The sequence below is a fragment of the Heterodontus francisci genome, chromosome 1 (assembly GCF_036365525.1).
Source record: "Heterodontus francisci isolate sHetFra1 chromosome 1, sHetFra1.hap1, whole genome shotgun sequence".
Lineage (NCBI taxonomy): Eukaryota > Metazoa > Chordata > Chondrichthyes > Heterodontiformes > Heterodontidae > Heterodontus > Heterodontus francisci.
The window spans coordinates 94,958,941-94,983,300 of NC_090371.1; the positions used below are offsets into that span (position 1 = coordinate 94,958,941).

The window sequence follows — 24,360 nt, forward strand, 5'->3', positions numbered from 1 at the left end:
GGTTAGCTATTAACAGCAAGTTATACCAACAGTATTGTGCAAACTATTGGCTTGTGGGTGTCTACTCAAATCCATAAGTTCTGCTCATGTCATTTTTTAAGTTAACAAACAGCTTATTCTCCTATTCTTCATTTATAAAAAGCCTTTCACATCTTTAAAAGTGCCAAAGAGTTTGCAATAAGTATTTTTTTAAGTGAAGCCACTGTTGTTTAAAAGTCTGGGTTCACTTATAATGCAGCTGGTGTAAAGCCCAAGTGTGATAATTTTCTTATCAAGGTATTGCCAAAGGAAAAAATGAATTTAATTAGTTTTTTCCTGATCTTAGGCCATCCCAAAGAACTGCACAGCCAATGAATCACTGTTGTTTTGTAAGCAAACTGCCAATTTTGAGCAGGCAAGGTATCACAAACAGCAAATGACCAATTAATCTGTTTGCTGGTATGATTTGAGGGACAAATGTTGGCTAGAAAACCAGGAGAACATCCTTTTTACAAAAGTGCCAGGGTATTTTATACATCCACCTAAACAGGCAGACAGTGGCTTGGTTTAAAGACAGTGGCTTGGACAATGGAGCGCTCCCTCAACATTGCACTGAAGTGCCAGCGTAGATTAGGTGTTTAAAACAGGAGCGAGGCTTGAACTCATAGCTTTCTGACCTAAGGAGTGCAAGTGTTATGAACTTTTACATGCTGATCCAAATCACCCTGAAATAAGTACATTCAAACTACAGTTGCAGGATCTGTGTCAGTTAGGGTTGCCAACTCTGGTAGTGGATATTCGTGGATGAGTCATCACATGGCCTTCTGCCTCCAACCACCCCACCGCCACATTCCTGCCATTGGTTGCCTAACATGTCCATACTTGCAGTGCATCACCTTTCCACAGCCAACTGGAAAGCAACTGGACTCTTCATTACCTGATTAGATGATTCTTAACTGTCAGTCAAACAGCCTTTTTACCCATGTCCTATGTTTTTATAACTAGTGAGCAGAAGAGTTCAAAGAAAATGTAAAAAAAAAATATTCATCGCACCTATGTTTTTTCTTCTGGGTTGCTCACAGCAGTATCCTGGAAATTAGTCTTTAATTTCTGAAGACTCTATGGCAACCTGGAGAGTTGGCAACCCTAGTGTTAGTGTGATGTGGAACTAGGTAATATTAGCACAATAAGTGCAGGATAACTGGGCCATTAGATAATTTTTTAAATTTCACTTTATTTTGAACCATCAATTCCTCATTAACCAGCTAATAAATCTGTTCTTTAAATGTTGACTAATTCCAAGAGTATTTTCCTTTATTACATCATTCACTTCGTTCTTTTAATTGCTGGGGATGTTTCTAATCCACTTATCCTCTTATCACAGTACTCTGTTCCTTCTCACGTCACTGGTGTTGTTGCACTTTTTTCCCTTCTCACTGCTATGGGTAAACAAAATAAGAACTTGTACTCCCCATATAAATCTTGTCCCAATGAGCATAAGTTTGATTATGTGAAGAGGATATCTCCAAATAAGGGTGAACAATGTCATTGCTGGGGAATGGAATTGTTTTCTATGTTTGTTGCTTAGTTTCAAAATCAAACACTCCTAGGTGCAGTTGTGCCCCCATCCAGTTTTGGACTGGACAGTCTGGGTTTGAGTGGCCTGTCTGAAAATTTGCAAAATGTAAACTGGACACATATTTGAAATTTGTGGGATTTGCCACATTTTACATCATCCTGGGAAGCCTCTTTGAAGCTGAGTTGAAGCCTCTTTGAAGTATGCTATTAAGAGGCTAAAACCAAGGATTCTGTCAAAGTCTATCTTTGGACTGGGCAATGGGTCCTAACCCTAGACTGAAAAACAAGTAATCCAATAGAAAAATGACTAAAGGTTGGTGGATTTAATCATTTTCTTTAACTGCTTGATTTCTCAAAGGGTGCTATTGGTATGTTAGCTTTTCTTATTGCCTTTTAAATGAGCAGGCATTATTGAAGAATACTTTATCCAGGAAACAGGCAGTATACATTACTTATTCATAGCTTGCAGCAGGACAACATATAATGCCTAACCTAACCTAAGTGGCATAAGCAACTGATCAGAGCGCTGTAATCAGAGAAAAAGGAAAGTCTACAAATTCATAGTAATTTGAAAGAACTGAGACTTAGGTTCCAAGAAGAATTGCAAAAGCAAAATACTATGGAAGATGGAAATCTGAAATAAAAACAGAACATACTGGAAATACTCAGCAGGCCAGGTAACATTTGTGGAGAGAGAAAAGGAATTAATGTTTCAGGTCAATGACCCTGCATCAGAAGAATGTGGGGCGGCACAGTGGCGCAGTGGTTAGCACCGCAGCCTCACAGCTCCAGGGACCCGGGTTCGATTCCGGGTACTGTGTGGAGTTTGCAAGTTCTCCCTGTGTCTGCGTGGGTTTTCTCCGGGTGCTCCGGTTTCCTCCAACAAGCCAAAAGACTTGCAGGTTGATAGGTAAATTGGCCATTATAAATTGTCACTAGTATAGGTAGGTGGTAGGGAAATATAGGGACAGGTGGGGATGTTTGGTAGGAATATGGGATTGGTGTAGGATTAGTATAAATGGGTGGTTGATGTTCGGCACAGACTCGGTGGGCCGAAGGGCCTGTTTCAGTGCTGTATCTCTAATCTAAAAAAAATTTGCTTCTATACTGAAATTCAGTGCTACGTCAAAAATCAGTTTCAGTTGTTGTATTAGCATGCTTAACAAGATTTATGTTAATCACATCATTTTGAGTTGGTTTTTATATTTACAGGCAACATTTGAGGGTTGGTTAGAAATTATGGCAAATGCTGCTGATACTCGTGGGGTATGTTAATAATTTTTTTGTGTCCTGTAGCAATTAGTTTATATTTCCACTGGTTATTTTCATTCCTTTCCATTATTACATGGTGTTTGATCATATTAAATGTCATTTGCCACTCATCCAGCCACATGCTTAACCGAAAAGGATTCAGTTGTTTTTGATTTTCATTTTCCCTATCGTTCGGATCTACTCTTCCAATTTGGTGTCATCTGCAAACTGGACAGTTTTATTTGTATCCCCAGCTCCAAATCATTTATATACACTGTAAACAGCAATGGCCAAACATTAAAGGTGATGACACTTGCTACGTAAACATGGCTTTATTCACAAGCTTTGCTTTCTCTGGTTTAACCAGTTTTCAGTCTACCTCAGAAGCTTATATCCTATTCCTACCTTGAGGACTAATTGCTTATGTGGCACAATGTCAAGCCTCAATGAAAGCTAAACATATCACATTCACAAATTTCTGTTGTCAACAAAGTAATAATTTCCTCAAAGACATCCATAACATTTGTTAGGCAAGACATCATATCCTGCCACTAAACTTGACCTTGTGAGGTTTACAAAACTCGCTATTAATAAAAATAATCTGTGTAAGTGGCCCAGAGACATAGCTTACTGGAGCACCATGGCAGAGGGAGAATACAAGTTTGATTCATACAGTACTGAGCTGCTGACTTAAGCAATCAAGTAGAACCATGCATTTCCCCACAAGGAGAGAAAATTAGAGGGACAGTCATTTACAAGTCTCCATCAAGCAGGTCAGTGGGTATGGGTTGCTTGTAGCCCTTAGACTCTAGGGTCACTGAGACAAATAAAGGGATTTGATAGTCTCAGGAAAAAAGAGCAAAATGGTGATAATAATCCGTACTTCAAAAGCTCTTCAATGTCTCACGTTAGAAAAATAATCAGCATTTCAAGTGACTCCTTAGTACCATCCAGAATTGCATTCAACTAATGTTAAACGGAACTGCTGTAATTAATGAGCCAGCGAAAATACCCTACAGATGTGTAAAAGTACCAATAACATCAGGGAAGAGGATGCACACAGAGAATATCGATTGGCACAGAGTTTGACTTACGCATGACAACTAGTGACAATCTCCATTGTGTTTTGCTTTCTACTTCACCAATAAATATCAAATTTAAAAGAAAACTCCTAATCAGCACATACACATAGCTGTATGGAACACAATGCTGGATTCTTATAACATTGGGGCAGCTCCTGTTTGACATTAAAAGAATGTGTCCACTTCACATAAGCTGCACCCTAATGCCTGACTCCTGGGATCTATCGAGGAGCCCCTGAGATGCTGGTTATCTTTCTATAGTAATTCTTGTTTTATCCCTAATATGAGACAAAAGACAGTGCTGGTCCTGCACTGATCTTTTAATTTATTTGGTCAAACATTAGAATTATGTGGCGTTTATATTCAACGATTAATTAATTACAATGGTGATCATGAATCTAATGCTACCTTTTTAGTAGTAGCCGCTACATAAACCAAGTAATGAATGTTAATAATTGGGGATATTAACATAGTTTGCCATTTTAGAAAAAATTAATGGCAAATAGGAAGTAATTTCTTTTTGCTCCTTGCAATATAAATATTGATAATTCCACTGGGAATAGATATTAACATTTGTAATGTCTTCTGCAGATTGACCTTCAGCCAGAAATGGGTGCAAATCCATACAGCCTCTTCTACTTTGTAGCTTTTATTGTCATTGGAACATTTTTCACTCTAAATCTTTTCATTGGTATTATTATTGATAATTTCAACACCATGCATAAAAGGGTGAGTATTGTAAAATAATGTTAATGAGGAAATTTTCCTTTTCCTTTTATATTTGTGCTGAAGATTGGGAATTGTTTGATTTGTGGATGTATTGATTGACTACCAAATTTTGTATTTTTAATCCACTTATTACAGTATCTATAAACCATCTACATAATGAATATTGTTGCTGTTGGAAGTTCTACCCTTATCTTCCTGCATCTCCCCACACTGTTTGGTAGCAGTAAGCGATACTAAGCCTCCATTAGAATGAACTTCAGAAGCTTGCAGGCAGCCATTTTGCTTGTGTTATGGAAATATTGCATTTGGTATAGCAAGATTATGATGCAAAAATATTATTTAATTTTTAAACATCAACTGTTAACATGCATAATACAAAGAGCAAATGGCCTCTAGTAAATTTTCTAAGTTGTAGAGGAACCAAACAATTACAGAGATGCCAAGCTCGGGAATCCCACTCATTTTAAAATGTGATTAAGCAAGATTCCAAATAAGCCATCGTACCCTAGCACTGTACTTGCTCAAGAAAGAAAAATTAAAATCAGCAAAAAACAGAATTTAAATTTTCTACTTAATGATAATTCTTGATCATCTTGGTACCATAAATATGGTATTCAATTATGTTGGTGCAAAACTGAAACCACAACTGCAGTATAATAGCAATCGGTTTTAAGAATTTAAGCTTGTGCAATGTAAGAAGAAAAGTAACTGCGCTTCACTAACATTAAAATTTAACTTGCGTTTATAAACTAATGAATTGAGCTTAATACGTATTATTTGCATAGAGCTCCGCTTTGACTGTAGTGTATCATGAAGGCAGCAGGGGTAAATCTAATTACTTGTCTTTTGTAGGCACAAACTATTATATTCATAAAACATTAGACCACAGTTTACGGTAGCTGGCAAACAAATGGTGCCTCTGTTTGTTAGACTTGGCCTTGGCCACTTCATTTCTATGACCTTTTGCACTGGAAGTTGCTGTAGATTAGTGATTTAAATAGCGTGCCGCCCTCCACAGGGCATCTGGGACCTGTGTGAACTGGGCAAGCAACAGTATGTCTCCTTAACCAATCAGATAGAAGTATTGTTAGTAAGCAGCATAGAATCTGAACCAGGAAGTGTTAGTTAGAATATTGAATTCAATGCCATCACAACTACGGAAAGTGAAATCAAGAGAGGGAATGAAGGATTGGAGTAAGAGAGAGAGGAAAAAGAGACAGAAAGAAAAAATAATTTTAAAAATCTCCAATAGCAATTAAACTCTGAATGAATAAGATTCCACGCTTATAAAGGTTAATTTTCAATGTCAGCAAGGTTGTTTGGCAGTAATCAAGACTTGCCAGGCCATTAAAAAGAATAGTTAGACAGAAATGGACAAGCCCCAACTTTCTTTGTCAAGTTTAGTCCATATCTATCATGCAAGAATAGAAACTTTAGGCCATTCAATACATTTAGATGGCGAGCCCGACAGTGAGATGCTTGTTTCACGCAGCTAATGGTGGAGCGGCGCATAAGTGTTGATGGAAGAATAGCTGTTTTTTGAAAGTGATTATTCTAGTGTCTCAGTACGGGGTAAGATATACTTTACGATATACTGGGTTTTCAATCCTAAATCTGAACCAGTGGCCATAGATTTGCAAAGGAAAGATTTGCCTGACAAAACTTCTTGACGTCTCTGAGGATTCTACAGATAAAGTAGAGAGTGGAACTATTCATAATTATTTGCATTTTCAGAAAGCTTTTGTCATAGTTCCACATCAAAGATTGCTAATTAAATTAAAAGCCACAAGAATCCAGGCTAAAGTGTGGAATCAGATAAGAAGTTGGTTTAATACTAGGAACCAGTGAGTACACATGAAGGGCTGAATTTTATTAGCATGCCGCACATCGCAGTGGCGCGCTTTGAAGTCGGCGGCCTGCCCGCACTGCCCCACGATATTACACGCGGAGGCTCATTTAAATGGAGGGGACAGAGCAGCCGCCCCCTATGACATAGAGGGGGTAGCTGCCGCATCCCCGGCAACGGCGTCTGGCGCCACCACGCAGGTGCCGGTGCCATTTTTAAAGGGCATCAAGCCCTTCAGGAGAGATTTAAATATTTAAAGGTGCAGTTTTAATAAAACTTTCAAAAAAAGTTTAATTTAACTTTGTATCCTTCTCCCAGTCCCCCATTGAGTACTCAATACATAAATTGACCTATTCCCCAAAAAAGCACTTCTTGAAATTCTGAACTTTCCCCTCTGAACTTCAGCATCTTTGACCCTCAACCCCTTCCCACCATCCCCACAATCAATAGGAATAGTTTTCCCTGCTCCCCCCATCCCATCCTGATAATTTTAGTCCTCCTCCCTCCCCACCAGTGTTTTGCCTTGTAACTCCATACGGAGTTCCGAAGGTGCGCAAGTTGTGGCCACTGGCCGTAAAATCAGCGTAGGACAGTTGGCGGCAGCAGGTAAGTTCATTTGCATGCTTATTACCCTCATTTGAATATTTTAATGAAGGCCCCACTGCCAAGCTAGCATTTTACGGGCCTCCCCGCTATGACCCATGACGTCGAGGGGCTGGTAAAATCCAGCCCGGAAAGTGCAATGTAAAACTGGGAGGTGCTGAGTGGAACCCTGCAGGGGTCAGTGTTTGGACCCATGTTGTTGTTGTTGCATATTACTCAACAACATAAACTTGCATTTATATAGTACCTTTAACATAGCAAAACTTCCCAAGGTGATTCACAAGAATGATTATCAAGCAAAATTTGACACTGAGCCACATAATGAAGTATTACGACAGGCGATCAAAAGCTTGGTCAAAGAGGTAGGTTTTAAGGAACGCCTTAAAGGAGGAGAAAGAGGTAAAGAGACAGAGAACAATGGCAAAGGCTGAGGCTCCTCCACTGCTGCATCTGAGGACCCCTTTTCTTTCCTCCCAGAAATATAAATTATACATAAAAGTTGTAAAAACAAAATTACCTAACAGTTCAAATTTGACATTACATAAAATGCAATACAAATCAGTTTCTTTCAATAAAGTACATGCGGTCCCTCACTACGTTTGCCATTACAGGTTATATTTACAAAGTACATTTACATTTCAGGTCAAACATTCTCAGGTCATAGAGTCAGAGGGGTTTTACACAGGTTCCAACCCCTCAGTATGCTATGGCGGGAGGGCCTTACATAGTGGCCTTTTCCCATTGAGTTTTTATTTTTATTTATTTTTTTAATTAATTTATTTAGAGATACAGCACTGAAACAGGCCCTTCGGCCCACCGAGTCTGTGCCGACCAACAACCACCCATTTATACTAATCCTACATTAATCCCATATTCTCTACCACATCCCCACAATTCTCCTACCACCTACCTACACTAGGGACAATTTACAATGGCCAATTTACCTATCAACCTGCAAGTCTTTGGAGGTGGGAGGAAACCGGAGCACCCGGCGGAAACCCACGCAGACACAGGGAGAACTTGCAAACTCCACACAGACAGTACCCAGAACTGAACCTGGGTCACTGGAGCTGTGAGGCTGCGGTGCTAACCACTGCACCACGAGCAGCATTAATGAAAATCAAGCTGAGCCTTAAACAAGCAGCAATTTGGATGAACTTATTGCTACCATATTTCTGTACATCTACTGTCTCACTACCTTCCCAAATCAGATGAAAAATAACTCCTGTGATTCCTCGCCAGTACACTTAGCAGCCATTGTGATACATACCATTTCCACTGTGTTAGTGTCATTTTGCATGAGGCAAAAAAACCAACAAAATAGTGCATATTGCCATGCGAGGCCCCCACCTGCCAAGAGTGAGGCACATTAATTTTGTCATGAACATTGATTTTAAACTGTTACCGGAGTGGAGAAAGAACTGTGGTTGGAAAAGACATTTGCATATTAACAGACGGTGATTGGAAGGACAAATGACCATTCCCTGACACATTCAACCCACAATGGACCTTGATCACCAGGTATTTTGTGTAAGAGGAGCATTCCAGAGACTGCTAAGATGATACAATCCAAGACGTGGTCAGACCAGTTAGTCACATGACTAACCTGCTTGGCAACTTGGGTTTTTTTTTGAATTGTACAAACAGTTTGATCAGAGTGTCTGTTTGCTCCTGGACTGAGAAGATACCTCCTGTCTGCTCCCATCTCTTTCTCACAAGCCTTTGAATCCACTGAAGACACGTGAACCCCAAGACAGAAAAGTTTCCGACAGCGAACAAGGTTTAAGAAGAATCCTGGGCTCCAACGAAAAGCAAGAACTACCTACAATCAAGGACTCTACAGTGAGCTCGAAGAACCACAACAAAAACTCTTCAAATATTGCCTCAAACCTTTCCACTTTATTTTTCTTCTATTCTTTTCTGTCTCTATTTGCATGTGTGTATCATGTACGCATGCAAGCATGGGCGCGTCGCATGTCTGTAGGCGTCGACCGAATTAGAGTTTATGTTTAAGTTTAATAAATGTCAACTTTTCTTCTTTAAACCTTACAAAGTCTGTTTGTGCTGGTTTCTTTGCCTTATAATTGGAAAGCAGTGAACAAAGATTCACCAACGGGGAGCTAAAAACACGGTGTTTTTAAAAATTAAACCCTGTTATGGTAAGACCAAGTGATGGCTGAGAGGAACCCCTGGACATCTTTCTCACCTGGTCATAACAATATCCATAAGATTTGTTACAATTGACTGTGTTATCTGATACTATCGTCTTTTTCTTCATTTAAATTCAAATGTGAACCTTAACTACAGTGATTAAAATTTATGTGTTATTTAGCTGAAGCACCTAGTTGGCGTATTTTTACCGTTGTTTGTTCATTTATGTTGAAGTTGGGAATTGGGATTAATGGTGGATTGTCATATATGATTTGGTAATTGAAAACAGGCATATATTTCTTTGTCAATAGTATTCTCATTGGGAGTACTGATAAATCAAAGAAAACATAACAGAAATTGCACGGCTCACAAAAGGCAGACATACTTTGTTAAAATGCTGTAATCACAACTGAAATCTGTGGTGTGATAAATGAAGATTTTGTCTTAGTTTGTGCATTTCTGAATTTCCTTTTGCTTTTGTTGCAGTCACGAAAAGAAGGAGCTTTAGTTACGGTTCTCACTGAAGATCAAAGAAGATTTTATGGCACACTGAAACGTCTATCTAAGACTAAACCAGTTAAGAAAATTCCCACTCCCAAGGTATGCTTTAATAACAAGAGTTTGCTTCATTAAAGATATGCCCATATGCATTTGTTTTACTGAGCATGATTATTATCTAGCTATGACAATAACAACTAATATTTCTATATTGCCTTTAATGTAATAAAATGTCCCAAGGCGCTTCACAGGAACGTTATAAAACAAAATATGACACCAAGCCCCATAAGGCGATATTAGATCAGATGACCAAAAGCTTGATAAAAGAGGTAGATTTTAAGGAGTGTCTTAAAGAAGGAAAACAAGGTAGAGAGGTGTAGAAAGGGTATTCCAGAGTTTAGGGCCTAGACAACTAAAGGTATGGCCACCAATGGTGGAGTGATTAAAATCGGGGGTGTTCAAGCAGCTAGAATTAGAGGAGCATAGATATCGTGGAGGGTTGTGGGGCTGGAGGAGATAATAGGGATAGGCAGGAGCAAGGCCATGGAGGGATTTGAAAACAAGAATGAGAATTTTTAAATCAAGACGGTGCTTGACCGGGAGCAAATGTAGGTCAGCGAGCAGAGGGGTGATAGGTGAATGGAACTGGGTGTGAGTTAAGACATGGGCAGCAGAGTTTTGGATGACCTCATGTTTACGGAGAGTAGTATATGGGAGAACAACCAGGGAAGCACTATTATCCTGTAATTTTAAAGATATAACAGAATAGTTTTTACAGTTTATACATTTGATTCCCATTAATCATCATGCTGTTAGGAGTTTCTATCTTGACGTTTGCATGTACATTACTGGTTCCTTACTTTATTAATTCATCTGTATATATGGATCAGATTTTGACCCCAAATGGATTTGGGTTTTAGACCAGGGAGCAAGCAGTGAAAGGGGCCAATCTTGGGAGAGGTTGAGGTAGTTGAGTGCAGGAGTGGCCCAGGTTGGTTTCATAGAGGGGCTCAGAGGAGCACTGCAGCTCTTCCCAACCCCACAAAAATAAAGACAAACTTACCTGATGACTCCTGTTTGGCTGGTCTTCAAGCTGATACTATGCAAAGTGCAGTGTATGCTCCACCCAATGCTCTTCCAAAATGGCAAACGGGGTCTCAGGTGCATTGCAGGACCCCAGTTTGCATTTGAAATAAGCCAACTGGGGAGGGTGCACTGGCTGCCCAGTGGCTGGTCCTGGGAAGATTGTGACCTGCACAGCAACAGCAGGAATGGATCAGTAACGCCTTCCCCACCACATTTTCAGTGCATTTCTGCCAGGCGTGAAGCCTCATTAACTCCCCCATCTGTTTATTAAGGACAAAGTTCCGGACAGAACACCCGACATTGACCTAGGCACCGGAAACAACAACGGCAAACCCAGCCGTGTCGACCCTGCAAAGTCCTCCTTACTAACATCTGGGCTTGTGCCAGAATTGGGAGAGCTGTCCCACAGACTAGTCAAGCAAAAGCCTGACATAGTCATACTCATGGAATCATACCTTACATCCGATGTCCCAGACACCAGCATCACCATTCCTGTTTCACCGGCAGAACAGTCTCACCAGAGGTGGTGGCACAGTGGAATACAGTCAAGAGGGAGTTGCCATGGAAGTCCACAGCATTAACTTTGGATCCCATGAAGTCTCATGGGATCAGGTCAAACATGGGCAAGGAAACCTCCTGCTGATTACCACCTACCACCCCCCTCAGCTGATGAATCAGTAGCCATCCATGTTGAAGAAGAACTGAGGGTAGCAAGGTCACAGAATGTACTCTGGGTGGGGGACTTCAATGTTCATCACCAAGAGTGGCTCGGTAGTACCACTACTGACCGAGCTGCCGAGTCCTGAAGGACATATCTACCTGACTGGGCCTGGGGCAGATGGTGAAGGAACCATTGGGCTGGATTTTACCAGCTCCCCCACGTCGGGGGTTGTAGCGGGGGAGCCCAGAAGGTACCTCCAGGAGAGGCCCGCCACGGGCCTTGACGCCGGGAAGGCCCCGCCCCATATTACTGGCGGCGGCGGGGCATCGTGGTGGCCTGTCCCCCCTCTGTTCGGCGACGGGAACCCAATTAAAATATTTGAATTTTTTTCAACTTACATGAATAAAGACCTACCTTGACGCGACAGACATTCCACTCCGATATTCCGGTTGGTTGCCAGTTCTCCTGTGCCTTCAGATCTCCAGAACACTGGTGGCGAGGGAGCAGGAGTGATGTTTTCAGGGCAGGAGGTCAGGGGGAGCAAGGAAAACTCTTGATGTTGGTTGAGGGGATGGTGGGAAGGGATTGAAGGTTAAAGTGAAGAAAGTTAAGGGGGGAAAAGTCGGGATTGAGAGTTGACTTTTTTTTGGGGGGGGAGAGGGCAATTAATAAATTGAGCAGTCATTGGGGTGGGTGGGAGAGGGGATTGAAACTGCTAACAAAGTTTTAAATTTTTTTTTAAAGACCTGTACCTTTAAAAATTTAAATGGACCTGAAAGGCTTGAAGCTCTTTAAAAATGGCACCGGTGCCTGCGCAGTGGCGCCAGACACCGTGAGGGGGGTGGAGTGCCTGGCCCCTCTACGTCATCGGGGTGGGCGTTCTGTCCCCTCCAATCAAATGAGCCGCCACGCTAAATATCCCAACGGCTGCGCAGCGCACATCTTATGCGTGCGCCGGGCCGTTTTTGAAGTTCGCCACCGAAATCAGTGGCGAGCTGGAGAAATTCAGCCCAACGAGGGAAAAACCTTCTAGACCTTGTTCTCACCAATCTACCCATTGCAAATGCATCTGTCCATGACAGTATTGGTAGGAGTGACCATCGCACTCTTCTTCTTTGACCTCCTTGTTTCGAGAGACAATGGGTAAGCTTCTGGAGGTGGTCAGTGGTTTGTGAAGCAGTGCCTGGAGTGGCTATACAGGCCAATTCAAGAGTGACAGACTCTTCCATAGATGCTGCAGATAAAATTGGTTGTCGGGGCTGTTCCACAGTTGGCTCTCTCCTTGCGCTTCTGTCTTTTTTCCTGCCAACTGCTAAGTCTCTTCGACTCGCCACACTTTAGACCCGCCTTTATGGCTATCCGCCAGCTCTGGCGATCACTCGCAACTGACTCGCACGACCTGTGATCAATGTCAGAGGACTTCATGTCGCATTTGTCTTTAATGCGGAGACATGGATGGCCGATGGGTCTGATACCAGTGACGAGCTCGCTGTATAATGTGTCCTTGGGGATCCTGCCATCTTCCATGCAGCTCTAATGGCTAAGCCATCTCAAGTGCCGCTGGCTCAGTACGGTGTATATGCTGGGGATGTTGTCCGCCTCGAGGATTTCTGCATTGGAGATACGGTCCTGCCACCTGATGCCAAGGATTCTCCGGAGGCAGCGAAGATGGAATGAATTGAGACATTGCTCTTGGCTGACATACGTTGTCCAGGCCTCACTGCCGTAGAGCAAGGTACTGAGGACACAGGCTTGATACACTCGGACTTTTGTGTTCCGTGTCACTAGACCTTGTTCTCACCAATCTACCCATTGCAAATGCATCTGTCCATGACAGTATTGGTAGGAGTGACCACCGCACAATCCTTGTGAAAATGACGTCCCGTCTCCACACTGAGGCTACCTTCCATCGTGTTGTGTGGGACGACCATTGTGCTAAATGGGATAGATTCAGAACAGATCTAGCAGCTCAAAACTGTACATCCATGAGGCACTGTAGGCCATCAGCAGCAGCAGAATTGCTGCTGTAACCTCATGACCCGGCATATCCCTCACTCTACCATTACCATCAAACCAAAGGATTAGCCTTGGTACAATAAAGAAGGCTGCACTTGCTGACAATGCAACTACTAGGTGGCGCTGAACGGGCACATGCGCAAATGTAGCCTGTGCCACTAAAACGTCAGTCTGTGACGTTCAGGCAGCTGCCAGGACTAAAGATGGCACTGCTCAAATAATCACACAAAGGCAAAATAAACACATAGCAGCACACAATGGCTGGAGAGAGCGAGCGAGCGGGCGAGGGGGTAGCGAGCGAGCCAGCGAGGGGTGGAGAGCGAGGGGCCAGGGGGCAAGAGAGAGCGAGCAAGCAGCCAGGGGGTGGAGAGCGAGCGAACGGGGGGTGAAGAGCAAGCAGGCCGGGGGTGCAGAGCGAGTGGGCAGGGGGTGGAGAGTGAGCGGGTGGGGGGTGGAAAGTGAGCGGGCGGGGGGTACAGAGCGAGCGAGGGAGCGGGGGTAGGTGGAGAGTGAGCGGGCGGGGGGTGGAGAGCGAGCAGGTTGGGGGGGGGAAGCGGAAAGTGTGCCCGCCGCCACCAAGGTCTTCGTCCGCTCTCCAACCATCCCCCGGCTTCTCCGCGTAACGCAATGACGTCATATGCGCATGCGCCAACCAGTCCTGGCAATCTGGAACGCAGCACATGTACAGAGAGCAGGAGCCCGTTTGCGCATGTGCACAGCTTGCTGCAGGAGAGTATGGCCAGAAGCAGCACCAGGTATACCTAAAAATGATATGAAGCTACAGTACAGGACTACTTGCATGCCTAACAGCGGAAGCAGCATGCAATAGACAGAGCTATGCGATCCCACAGCCAATGGATCAGATCAAAGCTCTTCTATCCTGCCACATCCAGTTGTGAATGTTGGTGGACAATCAACAACTAACCGGATGAGGAGGGTCCACAAATATCCCCATCCTCAGTGATGGGGGAGCCCAGCCAGTCAGTGCAAAGGAAAAGGCGGAAGCATTTGCGACCATCTTCAGCCAGAAGTGCCGAGTGGATGATCCACCTCGGCCTTCTCCTGAGGTCTCCACCATCACAGATGCCAGTCTTCAGCCAATTCAATTCACTCAACATGATATCAAGAAACAGCTGAAGGCATTGCATACTGCAAAAGCTATGGGTCCTGACAACATCCCAGCTGTCGTACTGAAGACTTGTGCTGCAGAACTAGCCGCACCTCTAGCCAAACTGTTCCAGTACAGCTACAACACTGGCATCTACCCGACAATGTGGAAAGTTGCCCAGGCAGTTCCTGCCCACAAAAAGCAGGACAAATCAAATCCAGCCAATTACCACCCGATCAGTCTACTCTCGATCATCAGCAAAGTGGTGGAAGTTGTCGGCGACAGTGCTATCAAGCGCCACTTGAAAAACAACTATTTGTTCACTGGTGCTCAGTTTGGATTCCGCCACGGCCACTCGGCTCCAGACCTCATTACAGCTCAGTCCAAATATGGACAAAAGAGCTGAATTCAAGAGGTGAAGTTAGGGCAGCATTTGACAGAGTGTGGCATCAATGAGCCCTAGCCAAATTGAAGTCAATGGGAATCAGAGGCAAAATTCTCCACTGCTTGGAATCATAACCAACATAAGGAAAATAGTTGTGGTTCTTGGAGGCCAATCATCTCAGCCCCAGGACATGCTGCAGTGTAGTGTCCTAAGCCCAACCATCTTCAATTGCTTCATTAATGACCTTCCCTCCATCATAAGATCAGAAGTAGGTATGTTCGCTGATGCTTGTTCAGTGTTCAGTAACATTCGCAACTCCTCAGATACTGAAGCAGTCCGTCTCCAGCAAAACCTGGACAACATTCAGCCTTGGGCTGGTAAGTAGCAAGTAACATTCACACCACACAATTGCCAGGAAATGACAATCTCCAGTAAGAGAGAATCTAACCATCTCCCCTTGACATTCAACAGCATTGCTTTTGTTGAATACACCACTATAAACATCCTAGGGATTACCATTAACCAGAAACTGAACTGGACCAGCCACATAAATACTGTGGCTACAAGAGCAGCGAATAACCCATCCACTGACTGCCCAAAGCCTGTCCACCATCTACAAGGCACAAGTCAGGAGTGTGATGGAATACTCTCCACATGTTTGGATCAGTGTGGTTCCAACAGCCCTGAGGAAGCTTAATACCATCCAGGACAAAGCAGCCTGCTTGATTGGCACCCATTCACCACCTTAAACATTCACTGCCTCCACCACCAATGCACAGTTGCAGCAGTGTATACCATATACAAGATGCACTGCGGCAACTCACCAAGGCTGCTTCAACAGCACCTTCCAAACTCATGACCTCTTCCACCTAGAAGAACAAGGATAGTAGACGCGTGGGAACACCACCATCTGCAAAGTCCCCTCCAAGCCACACACCATCCTGACTTGGAAATGTATCGCCCGCTGTTCCTTTACTGTCACTGGGTCAAAATCCTGGAACTCCCTCCCTAACAGCACTGTGGATGTTCTCACACCAGATGGACGGCAGCGGTTCGAGAAGGCAACTCACTGCTACTTTCTCAAGGGCAATTAGGGATGGGCAACAAATGCTGGCCTTGCCAGCGATGCTCACATCCCATGAAACGAATAATAAAAATTACTCAGAAAGATTGCAAGTTTAAAATAAATACACTATCTGAAAACTTACAATTCTGGTTATCTTATGTATGATTTCCTACATGTATCTTATTGCTGGTGTTACTAAAGTGCTTCTATATTATTTGTTAAGTATATGTTTTTGGAGGACTTATATTTAAATTGTGGAGATGGATTCATTGGAAGGCTGAAGATTTCATAGAAGCTGGACTTTACTTTGTTGTTAAAAGTTAATTGAAAGGACACTGAGATGATGTTTAAAAACAATCTTGCTGGAAGTCATGCGCTTTAAGCAATAAACAACAGAAACATTGATGACCTGGGAAAGATGTTTCCAGAGAAGTAACAGGTCAACATTTATAGGGGTCAGGAGGCTTTACTATTGAGATATTGTTTTTGGTTTCACTTGGGACAGTGTGTTGGAATGTGAACTGTTTTGAAGACTGTTGGAGAAAACCAGCCAAGAGAGCAGCCACCATCAGCTCACCCTCTTCCATCTCTTTGAGAACTTCCTGAGAATCAAGTGTAAGAAATAGAGAAACTGATGCTGCATTTATCCTGAAAAGCCTGCCAAACTGATCCTCAATGTCACCTGAAAAGAACTGCTCTAGAAAGATCCCAGTGACAGCCATCTAAGCAAATTTGGGATGCCAGACCAAAAATGGACAACTGACATCTTTCCATATCTTCTCTTTTTCCTTCATGAATTAGCAAGTATTTGGCCAAAGTATTCTTTTTTGTTATTTTTTTTGTAACAAACCTCTGCAGAGACAATTTCTGTATTTTTTTCCAGTGTGTGTGTGAGTTTGCGTGTGGGGAATTTAAAAGGGAATTTTCATATTTCAATCTGTGTTAATGCTTTGCTTCGTTACTGGTTAAGTCTTGTTTTACACTAAACTGATAATTTTCTTGTTTATTAAAGAAACCTGGTTGGTGTATTTTATTCTGGGATAAAGAGTAGAGTCTATGATTGACAGCATCAGTAACTGGGTAAACATTTTTTTTTTAAGTCTATGTTGTGACCTGTGAAGTGGAACTAGAAAAGCCAGTGCACTCCTCCCGCTTCAGTCATAACACTGGGAACTTAGATTTATCAGGAAAAAATACCTTTACTGTTCAATTATTCTGCTATTGGTAGGCCGGTGCAAAGACTGACAAACATTAATATTTTTACTTTAATTTATTCATATTGTCAACTTAAGGTGCTGAATAAAAATAAGTGAGAGTTGCTTGTTAAAGGGATATTTTCAGAGAAAATGATTCCCTTTCCATATACTTAGCAACAACTCCAGTAGTAATAACATTACCGTAAACTGCTGTTAGGTAATAATGGAATAGTTTGTGTGTAAAATAGGTGTATATTTGATAGTTAATATTATGAAGGGACCTTGTGTGATGAAGTATGTAGAATACCTATCCATTACTTTTTATTTCACTGTTTTCATTCAGGCCCTGAGACTGACCATATGTGTACACTGTAAAAAAATGGAACAATCCAGAACTTCACCACCTGACAGATACAACATTTGTTCAATAGTTTTGTGAAATTATAAGTGGCAAGTAACATTCGCACCACACAAGTGCCAGGCAATGACCATCTCCAACAAGACAGAATCTAACCATCTCCCCTTGACATTCAATGGTATTCTGATCGTTGAATCCCCCACTATCAACATCCTGGGGGTTACCATTGACCAGAAACTGAACTGAAGGAGCCATATAAATACTGTAGATACAAGAGCAGGTCAGAGGCTAGGAATCCTGCAGTGGGTAGCTAACCTCCTGACGCACCCTCCCCCCCCCCGCTCCCCCCCCCCCCCCCCCCGCTCCCCCCAAAGCCTGTCCATCATCTCCAAGGCACAAGTCAGGAGTGTGATGGAATACTCTCCACTTGCCTGGATGGGTGCAGCTCCAACAACGCTCAAGAAGCTCGACACCATTCAGGACAAAGCGGCCCGCTTGATTGGCACCCATCTACAAACATTCACTCCCTTCACCACCAGTGCACAGTGGCAGCAGCATGTACCATCTACAAGATACATTGCAGGGCGGCACAGTGGCGCAGTGGTTAGCACCGCAGCCTCACAGCTCCAGGGACCCGGGTTCGATTCTGGGTACTGCCTGTGCGGAGTTTGCAAGTTCTCCCTGTGTCTGCGTGGGTTTCCTCCGGGTGCTCCGGTTTCCTCCCACATGCCAAAGACTTGCAGGTTGATAGGTTAATTGGCCATTATAAATTGCCCCAAGTATAGGTAGGTGGTAGGGAAATACAGGGACAGGTGGGGATGTGATAGGAATATGGGATTAGTGTAGGATTAGTATAGATGGGTGGTTGATGGTCGGCACAGACTCGGTGGGCCGAAGGGCCTGTTTCAGTGCTGTATCTCTAAACTAAACTAAACTAAACGCACCAAAACTCCTTAGACAGCACCTTCCAAACCTATGACCACTACCAACTGGAAAGACAAGGGCAGCAAATGCATGAGAACACCACCACCTGCAAGTTCCCCTCCAAGCCACACACTATCCTGACTTGGAACTATATCGCTGTTCCTTCACTGTTGCTGGGTCAAAATCCTGGAACTCCCTTCCTAACAGCACTGTGGGTGTACTTACCCCACATGGACTGCAGCGGTTCAAGAAGGCAGCTCACCACCACCTTCTCTAGGCAATTAGGGATGTGCAATAAATGTTGGCCCAGCCAGCAATGCCCACATCCCATGAATGAATAAAAAAAAAAATTCCACTAGATGCTTTATATATAGAAAAGCAATGGACCCGAAATCCCACAAGACTGACATCATGGCATAAATGTAGAGATGCGCAGGTCAATGACCTCCGGCATAACTCTGTCTGCCCCTGTCTGCCCCAGAAGAATTCTAACTGCCGCAGAGTGTGCTGGTTCCATGGGGAGTTTCCAGAGTGCTCCTCGCAAACATTGGCCCAGAATCCATTGCCAGCATAACAATGATTTTAATGGTGCTCACAGTTATTCATCTATAAATCAATCTATAAACAACATGGCGAGGAAGAGATACCCTGTGAATTGCAAATCGCTGAACAATATGCACCACTCTGCTGTTAGCTTTGCAAAAGCGGTAGCTCACCTTCAATATCCCCATAAGTTTCACAACGAGCTGTATTTGCACTGTAAGTACAAATTAAACTCATTGAAGAAAGTTAGGGTTGGTATTTAACTGCATAAGGACCCTTTTAATGATGAGATTTATGTTCCTGCAATGCCACTGAACCTCTCGAGCCCACAAAGGGAACAGTTTAAACTGTGGAGTCTCATTCCTGCAGGTAGTAAATTGTTTCTAGAGGTTCTTAAATTTAAAATTGTACATTTAAAAAGAAATCATTCTCGATTCTCTCTCTCTGAATCAATATTACTTTCTCTTTTTTTTTCTTTCTACACCTAATTATATTCTAATTCACCCTATTTTCTTCACTGTCGTGCCTCTGTTTCTTTCTCTATCCTTAAATCTCATTGGTCAAGGAAATAGACTGTTCACTCCATTGGTCAGCAAGGTCCCAAATGCCCCTTTGATCTTGCACTTCCAGCATTTTGCAGCACAAATGTTTTCAACCTGAAGGGTGAGGAGGAAAATCTAACTAAGAGGACAAGGTGCAAGATGCTCCATTCCAGCAAATTTTACGCCATTATTTCTGCAGCCCCATCAGCCCCCTTTGTAAGGAGCTGCAAATCCTGTTAAACTTATCGTAATCTTTGGGGGCCTAGGCCACCACACCAGCTTTCTACTTTCTACCACCAGCACTTTTGCCCAGCTCTCCAAATAACATAATATAAAATAATACATATATCCCCAAAAAAATCACTGAATTATAATTGTATTTGCATCTTTTCTGCATATTTATTTTTAGGCCTGCTACAGAGGAAAAATAGGCTGGTTGTTCTTGATAGCCTGTCCAGCCTTATGTGCACAGATTTTCACCTGCTTTTGAGCTTGCTCACAAGGAGGAATAAATTGGGGTTTTTTGTCATTCCACAGCAGCAGCCAATTAAAAACAAAAAATAAAATATGGTCTGTGGTTCAGCTGCAAATTAAACAATACCTGGTTGCACTTGAGAGGTTTTTCTATAAATCAGTTTCTGGCAAGTTTTTCAGCAGACTTAATTATATAAAAAAAGAAGGCTCCAATCCAACCTGGAAACAGGCAAATAACATCAATATCAGTAGTGGACAGTGAGTACACTCCACGGGGATCTCCCTGGTTGATATCACCAGAATGAGCCAATTACACTTCCTTAACAACTGAATGTTTTTCAGTGTTACAGAGCAGCGTTCCAAATACAGATTTCAAAAATAACTGCCTGGAAAATATCAACAAATGTGTCATATTCAAAGTACATAGTTGTATAACTAAAACAAAAGTAAAATACAGCAATTGCTGGGAATTTTAAATAAAAACAGAAAATGCTGGAAATACTCAGCAGCTCACGCAAAAAGAAACAGAGTTAATGGGCTGGATTTTATCCGGCCAGCGGGAGCAGAGGCGAGGGGGGCTGAAAAATCAGGGTGGATGCGTTCACCCAAAAACCCGAAGTCATCATGACATCGTTTCTAGATTTTGTCAGCGGCCGGAAAGCTCCAAAGTGGCGTTGCAGCATGACTGGAATTTGAATTGATGAACAGCTAGGTAGAATGTTTTTGAATTGAAGCCAATTTTATGGGGGATTTCAGATTTAGTCAATGCGCATGAAGATCTCGTGCCTTCAGATCCCCAGCCATTTAAAGGTGGCAACACCCAGTCGAGACCTCAATGATGCCACAGGAAGGCTGTCATGGGGAGCAGTGGATAAGGGAAGCTGGAGGAGCGGAGGCCGTTGTCAGCCTGCAGTCTTTGGCTCTATGCACTGGTGGGCTCTCTCTCAGGTGCAAGGGTCAGGTGGGCTCACTCCCACGTGCAAGGATGGGCACTGAGGGGCATTCGCGCATATTCGCAGGGGAGTAGCAATGGTAAGGTCCCAAGGCAGGTTTGTCTCTGCAAGGACAGCACACGGGATGGGTAAAAATCAGCTAACATGGGTCTCATACACCCCATCTTTGTTGACTCCCATGCCACACAACAAGGCTCAGAGGGAGGGAGGGCTGAGACCTGGCTGAGCACACCCGTAAAGCTCCAATTGGAGAACGGAAGCAGCCAGCCACACTAAGAAGGTCCTGTCCGTGCCAGAGACTATATCGGACTTGCCTCAACGACCACCTAATGTCAGAACGGCAGTGTGAATGAAGATTGCAGCTCCCCAGGCAGGCCATCACTGACTTATGCACCATGTTGCAGGACGAGCTGCGACCCATGGGCTTTGGTGAACAACCAATGCCCATGGCCCTGAGGACCACCATGGTACGCAACGTCTACAAGACTGGTTCTTTCCAGGGCTCCGCTGGGGACATGTATTGGGTCTCCCAGGCAGTGGCGCGCCGCTGCATCAAGGAGGTGACAAAGACCTTATTCAAGACTGCCAGCAACTATGTGCAGTACCAGACCAACCATGACAGTCAGGCCGAGAGGGCCACCGGGTTCGGAGCCATCGCTGGGTTCCTCCAGGTGCAAGGTGTCATTGACTGCACATATGTGGCCATCAAGGCTCCCACAGAGCAGCCAGCGGCCTTCATCAACAGGAAGGACTTCCATTCACTTAATGTACAACTGGTACGGAACCACATCCTGCATGTGTGTGCCTGCTTCCCGAGAAGCAGCCACAATGCCTACAAACTTTGACTATTCCAGGTGCCACAGCTTTTCCAGCCCCCCAATCGCATTCAGGGATGGATTCTTGGGGACAAGCGCTACCCATTGAAGACATGGCCACTCACACCTGTGAGGAGCCCTCACAATGCGGCAGAGGAGAGGTACAACACCTGCCATGGTTCCACCTGAGTGACCATCGAGCAGGCCATTGAGCTGCTGAAGATGAAATTCCAGTGCATCGATCGAACTGAGAGGGTTTCACATATTGTGGTCATCTGCTGTGCTCTGCACAATCAAGCACTGCAGAGTGGGGAGGCCTTGCATGAAGAGGACATGATTGATCGCCAGTCCTCATCCAATGAGGAGGATGTGGAGGAGGCGACTGAGCAGGCACCAATAGATCGTGTTTCCCTTGCACTGAAGGCCCGGGCCATTGAGAGAACTTTAGGGGGAGGCGGTGGCATAGTGGTAATGTGAATGGACTAGTAATCCAGCGCCTAGGCTAATGCTCTGGGGACATGGGTTCGAATTCCATTATGACAGATGGTGAAATTTAAATTCAATTAATAAATCTGGAATTAAAAAGCTAGTCTAATGATGACCATGAAACCATTGTTGATTGTTGTAAACATCCATCTGGTTCACTTATGTCCTTCGGGAAGATGTGCAGATTGCAAGTTGACTGTGGAGATTTGAGTTTGGTGAGTGGGGATTTTAAATGTTATTTATCTTTATAAATGTCTGGTCTGCAGTTAGCATTTAACTGGGATTTACCCTCCAGATAAAGTAAGGTTAAGAAAGTAAAGTATGGTTAAGAAAGTAAAGTAGGGTTAAGGTAAAGTAAGGTTAAGAAAGTAAAGTAAGTTTCTTACAGTCTTAGGCAGGATTAACAGGCTCTACTGCAGAGTAGCTGATTAGTTAAATAGCTGGCCAGTCAAATCTGGTTGCTATAATAAAAGCAAAATACTGTGGATGCTGGGTATCTGAGGCCTGGAGGGCTCCAGCTGGCTGAGGAGTTCCTGCACAGGTACAGGAGCCGCCTCAGTCATCATGCTTACTGGAGCTGGGTTCACTGGTGAAGGGGCTGAGGAGATGCTGTTCACATTCAGAGCCTCCTGAGGGGAGTGCCAGATGTGGAGGTCAGCCTCTCCTCCTCCCTTTCAAGACTCACTCGAACATCCCTGCTGACCAGAGAAGGACGAGAACCTGGAGAAGACTTCAGGGGTCTCATCCTTCTCTCACCTTGCCACTGCTGCATTGAGCTCATGGCCAAGGTGATGGTGTGCAGGTCTGTGCGCATCTGTGAGATCCGGCTCTCCGTGAGGGTCGCTAACTCTCAATGGAGGAAGCCATGTATTCACATGTCTGAAACATGGCAGCACTCATAGCATGGATGGACTCCTCCATCGTCCGCTTATGCCCATGCATTGCCTCTGGCAGCTTCGCCAAATTTTCCCTTAGCTTTCTCTGCAACTCCAGCATGTTCTGTGCTGCCAACAGCAGAGGCTCGTCATCAGCCTGGGGCTCAGTATGGGCCAGCCTCCCACAGTCCTCTAACTGTCAGTGGCCTCGGCTGACTCAGCCTCTGTCAACTGCTCAGGCACATATGTGGTGCTGTCATCAACTTGTGACCCTGAATCCCACGCGCATAACCACCAACGTGGAAGAATCTGCTGGTGGAGAGTGCATGGGAATGATGTGATGGTGCACCTCTTACTATTCCATCTCCTCAGAGATTGACGGCAGGCCCCCTGTCCCAGCAGTTGTGCTTGCCTCCAAGGTGCCATGTCCTGCATTAGTGAACACAAACATTTGTGGGTTAGGTTGTTAAGATCTCCTCATGCCAAACATGTGTGATATGGATCTCCAGAAGTGTGGTGGAGGGCACATGAACACAATGGGCTGAATTTTATGGTCCCTTGGAGACGGGCTGTGAGGCAGGGGGGCCCATAAAATAACGAGGCAAGGCAGGGAGTGGAGTGCCTGTCGCCTTCCCAACGCCATGCAATTTTGTCAGGGATGGGGAAGGCCAAAGACAGCCTTCTTGCCCAGGGGCTGACTGAGGCCCTTAAGTGACCAATTATTAGCCACTTAAAGGCCTCTTCCCACCACTGCTGGTATTTTACCAATAGATGGTGGGAACCCCACCATGTGGGGAGATCACCCAGTAAAACATGGTGGCCTCCCTGTAGGCTGGGGGGGGTGGGGTCCTTCTCCATGGGCAATCTTCCAACCAATCCTGTACTTGCATCTTATGTGTCACAGTTTGCATCTTCTAACTCCATCAGTATTTGAACGTCATTATTTTCTCCTCAGTTAAGGAGTGGTACTTAGAAAATTTTTCAACCACTGGATTTAAAATGTTTGGATTTTAATAACCAGCAATTGTGCAACAGCAACAAACGAAAGGGCAAGGAAGAACATTACCATAGATGTTCCAAGTACATCAGTTCTTGTTCTGCTAATCAGGAGGTACTCGAATATTTCAATGACCACACTCCCCCACCCTCCCTTCC

General features: G+C 44.0%; 1 protein-coding gene across 1 annotated transcript in view; it reads left to right on the forward strand.

Moving 5' to 3' along the window:
- LOC137355739 (sodium channel protein 1 brain-like) overlaps positions 1-24,360 on the forward strand; it is a 234,690-nt gene that overhangs the window by 158,515 nt on the left and 51,815 nt on the right. The window contains exons 21-23 of the mRNA XM_068021614.1: positions 2,770-2,823; positions 4,482-4,619; positions 9,706-9,819. Of these exons, the coding sequence (XP_067877715.1) occupies positions 2,770-2,823; positions 4,482-4,619; positions 9,706-9,819 (306 nt within the window). The remainder of the gene's footprint in view (positions 1-2,769; positions 2,824-4,481; positions 4,620-9,705; positions 9,820-24,360) is intronic.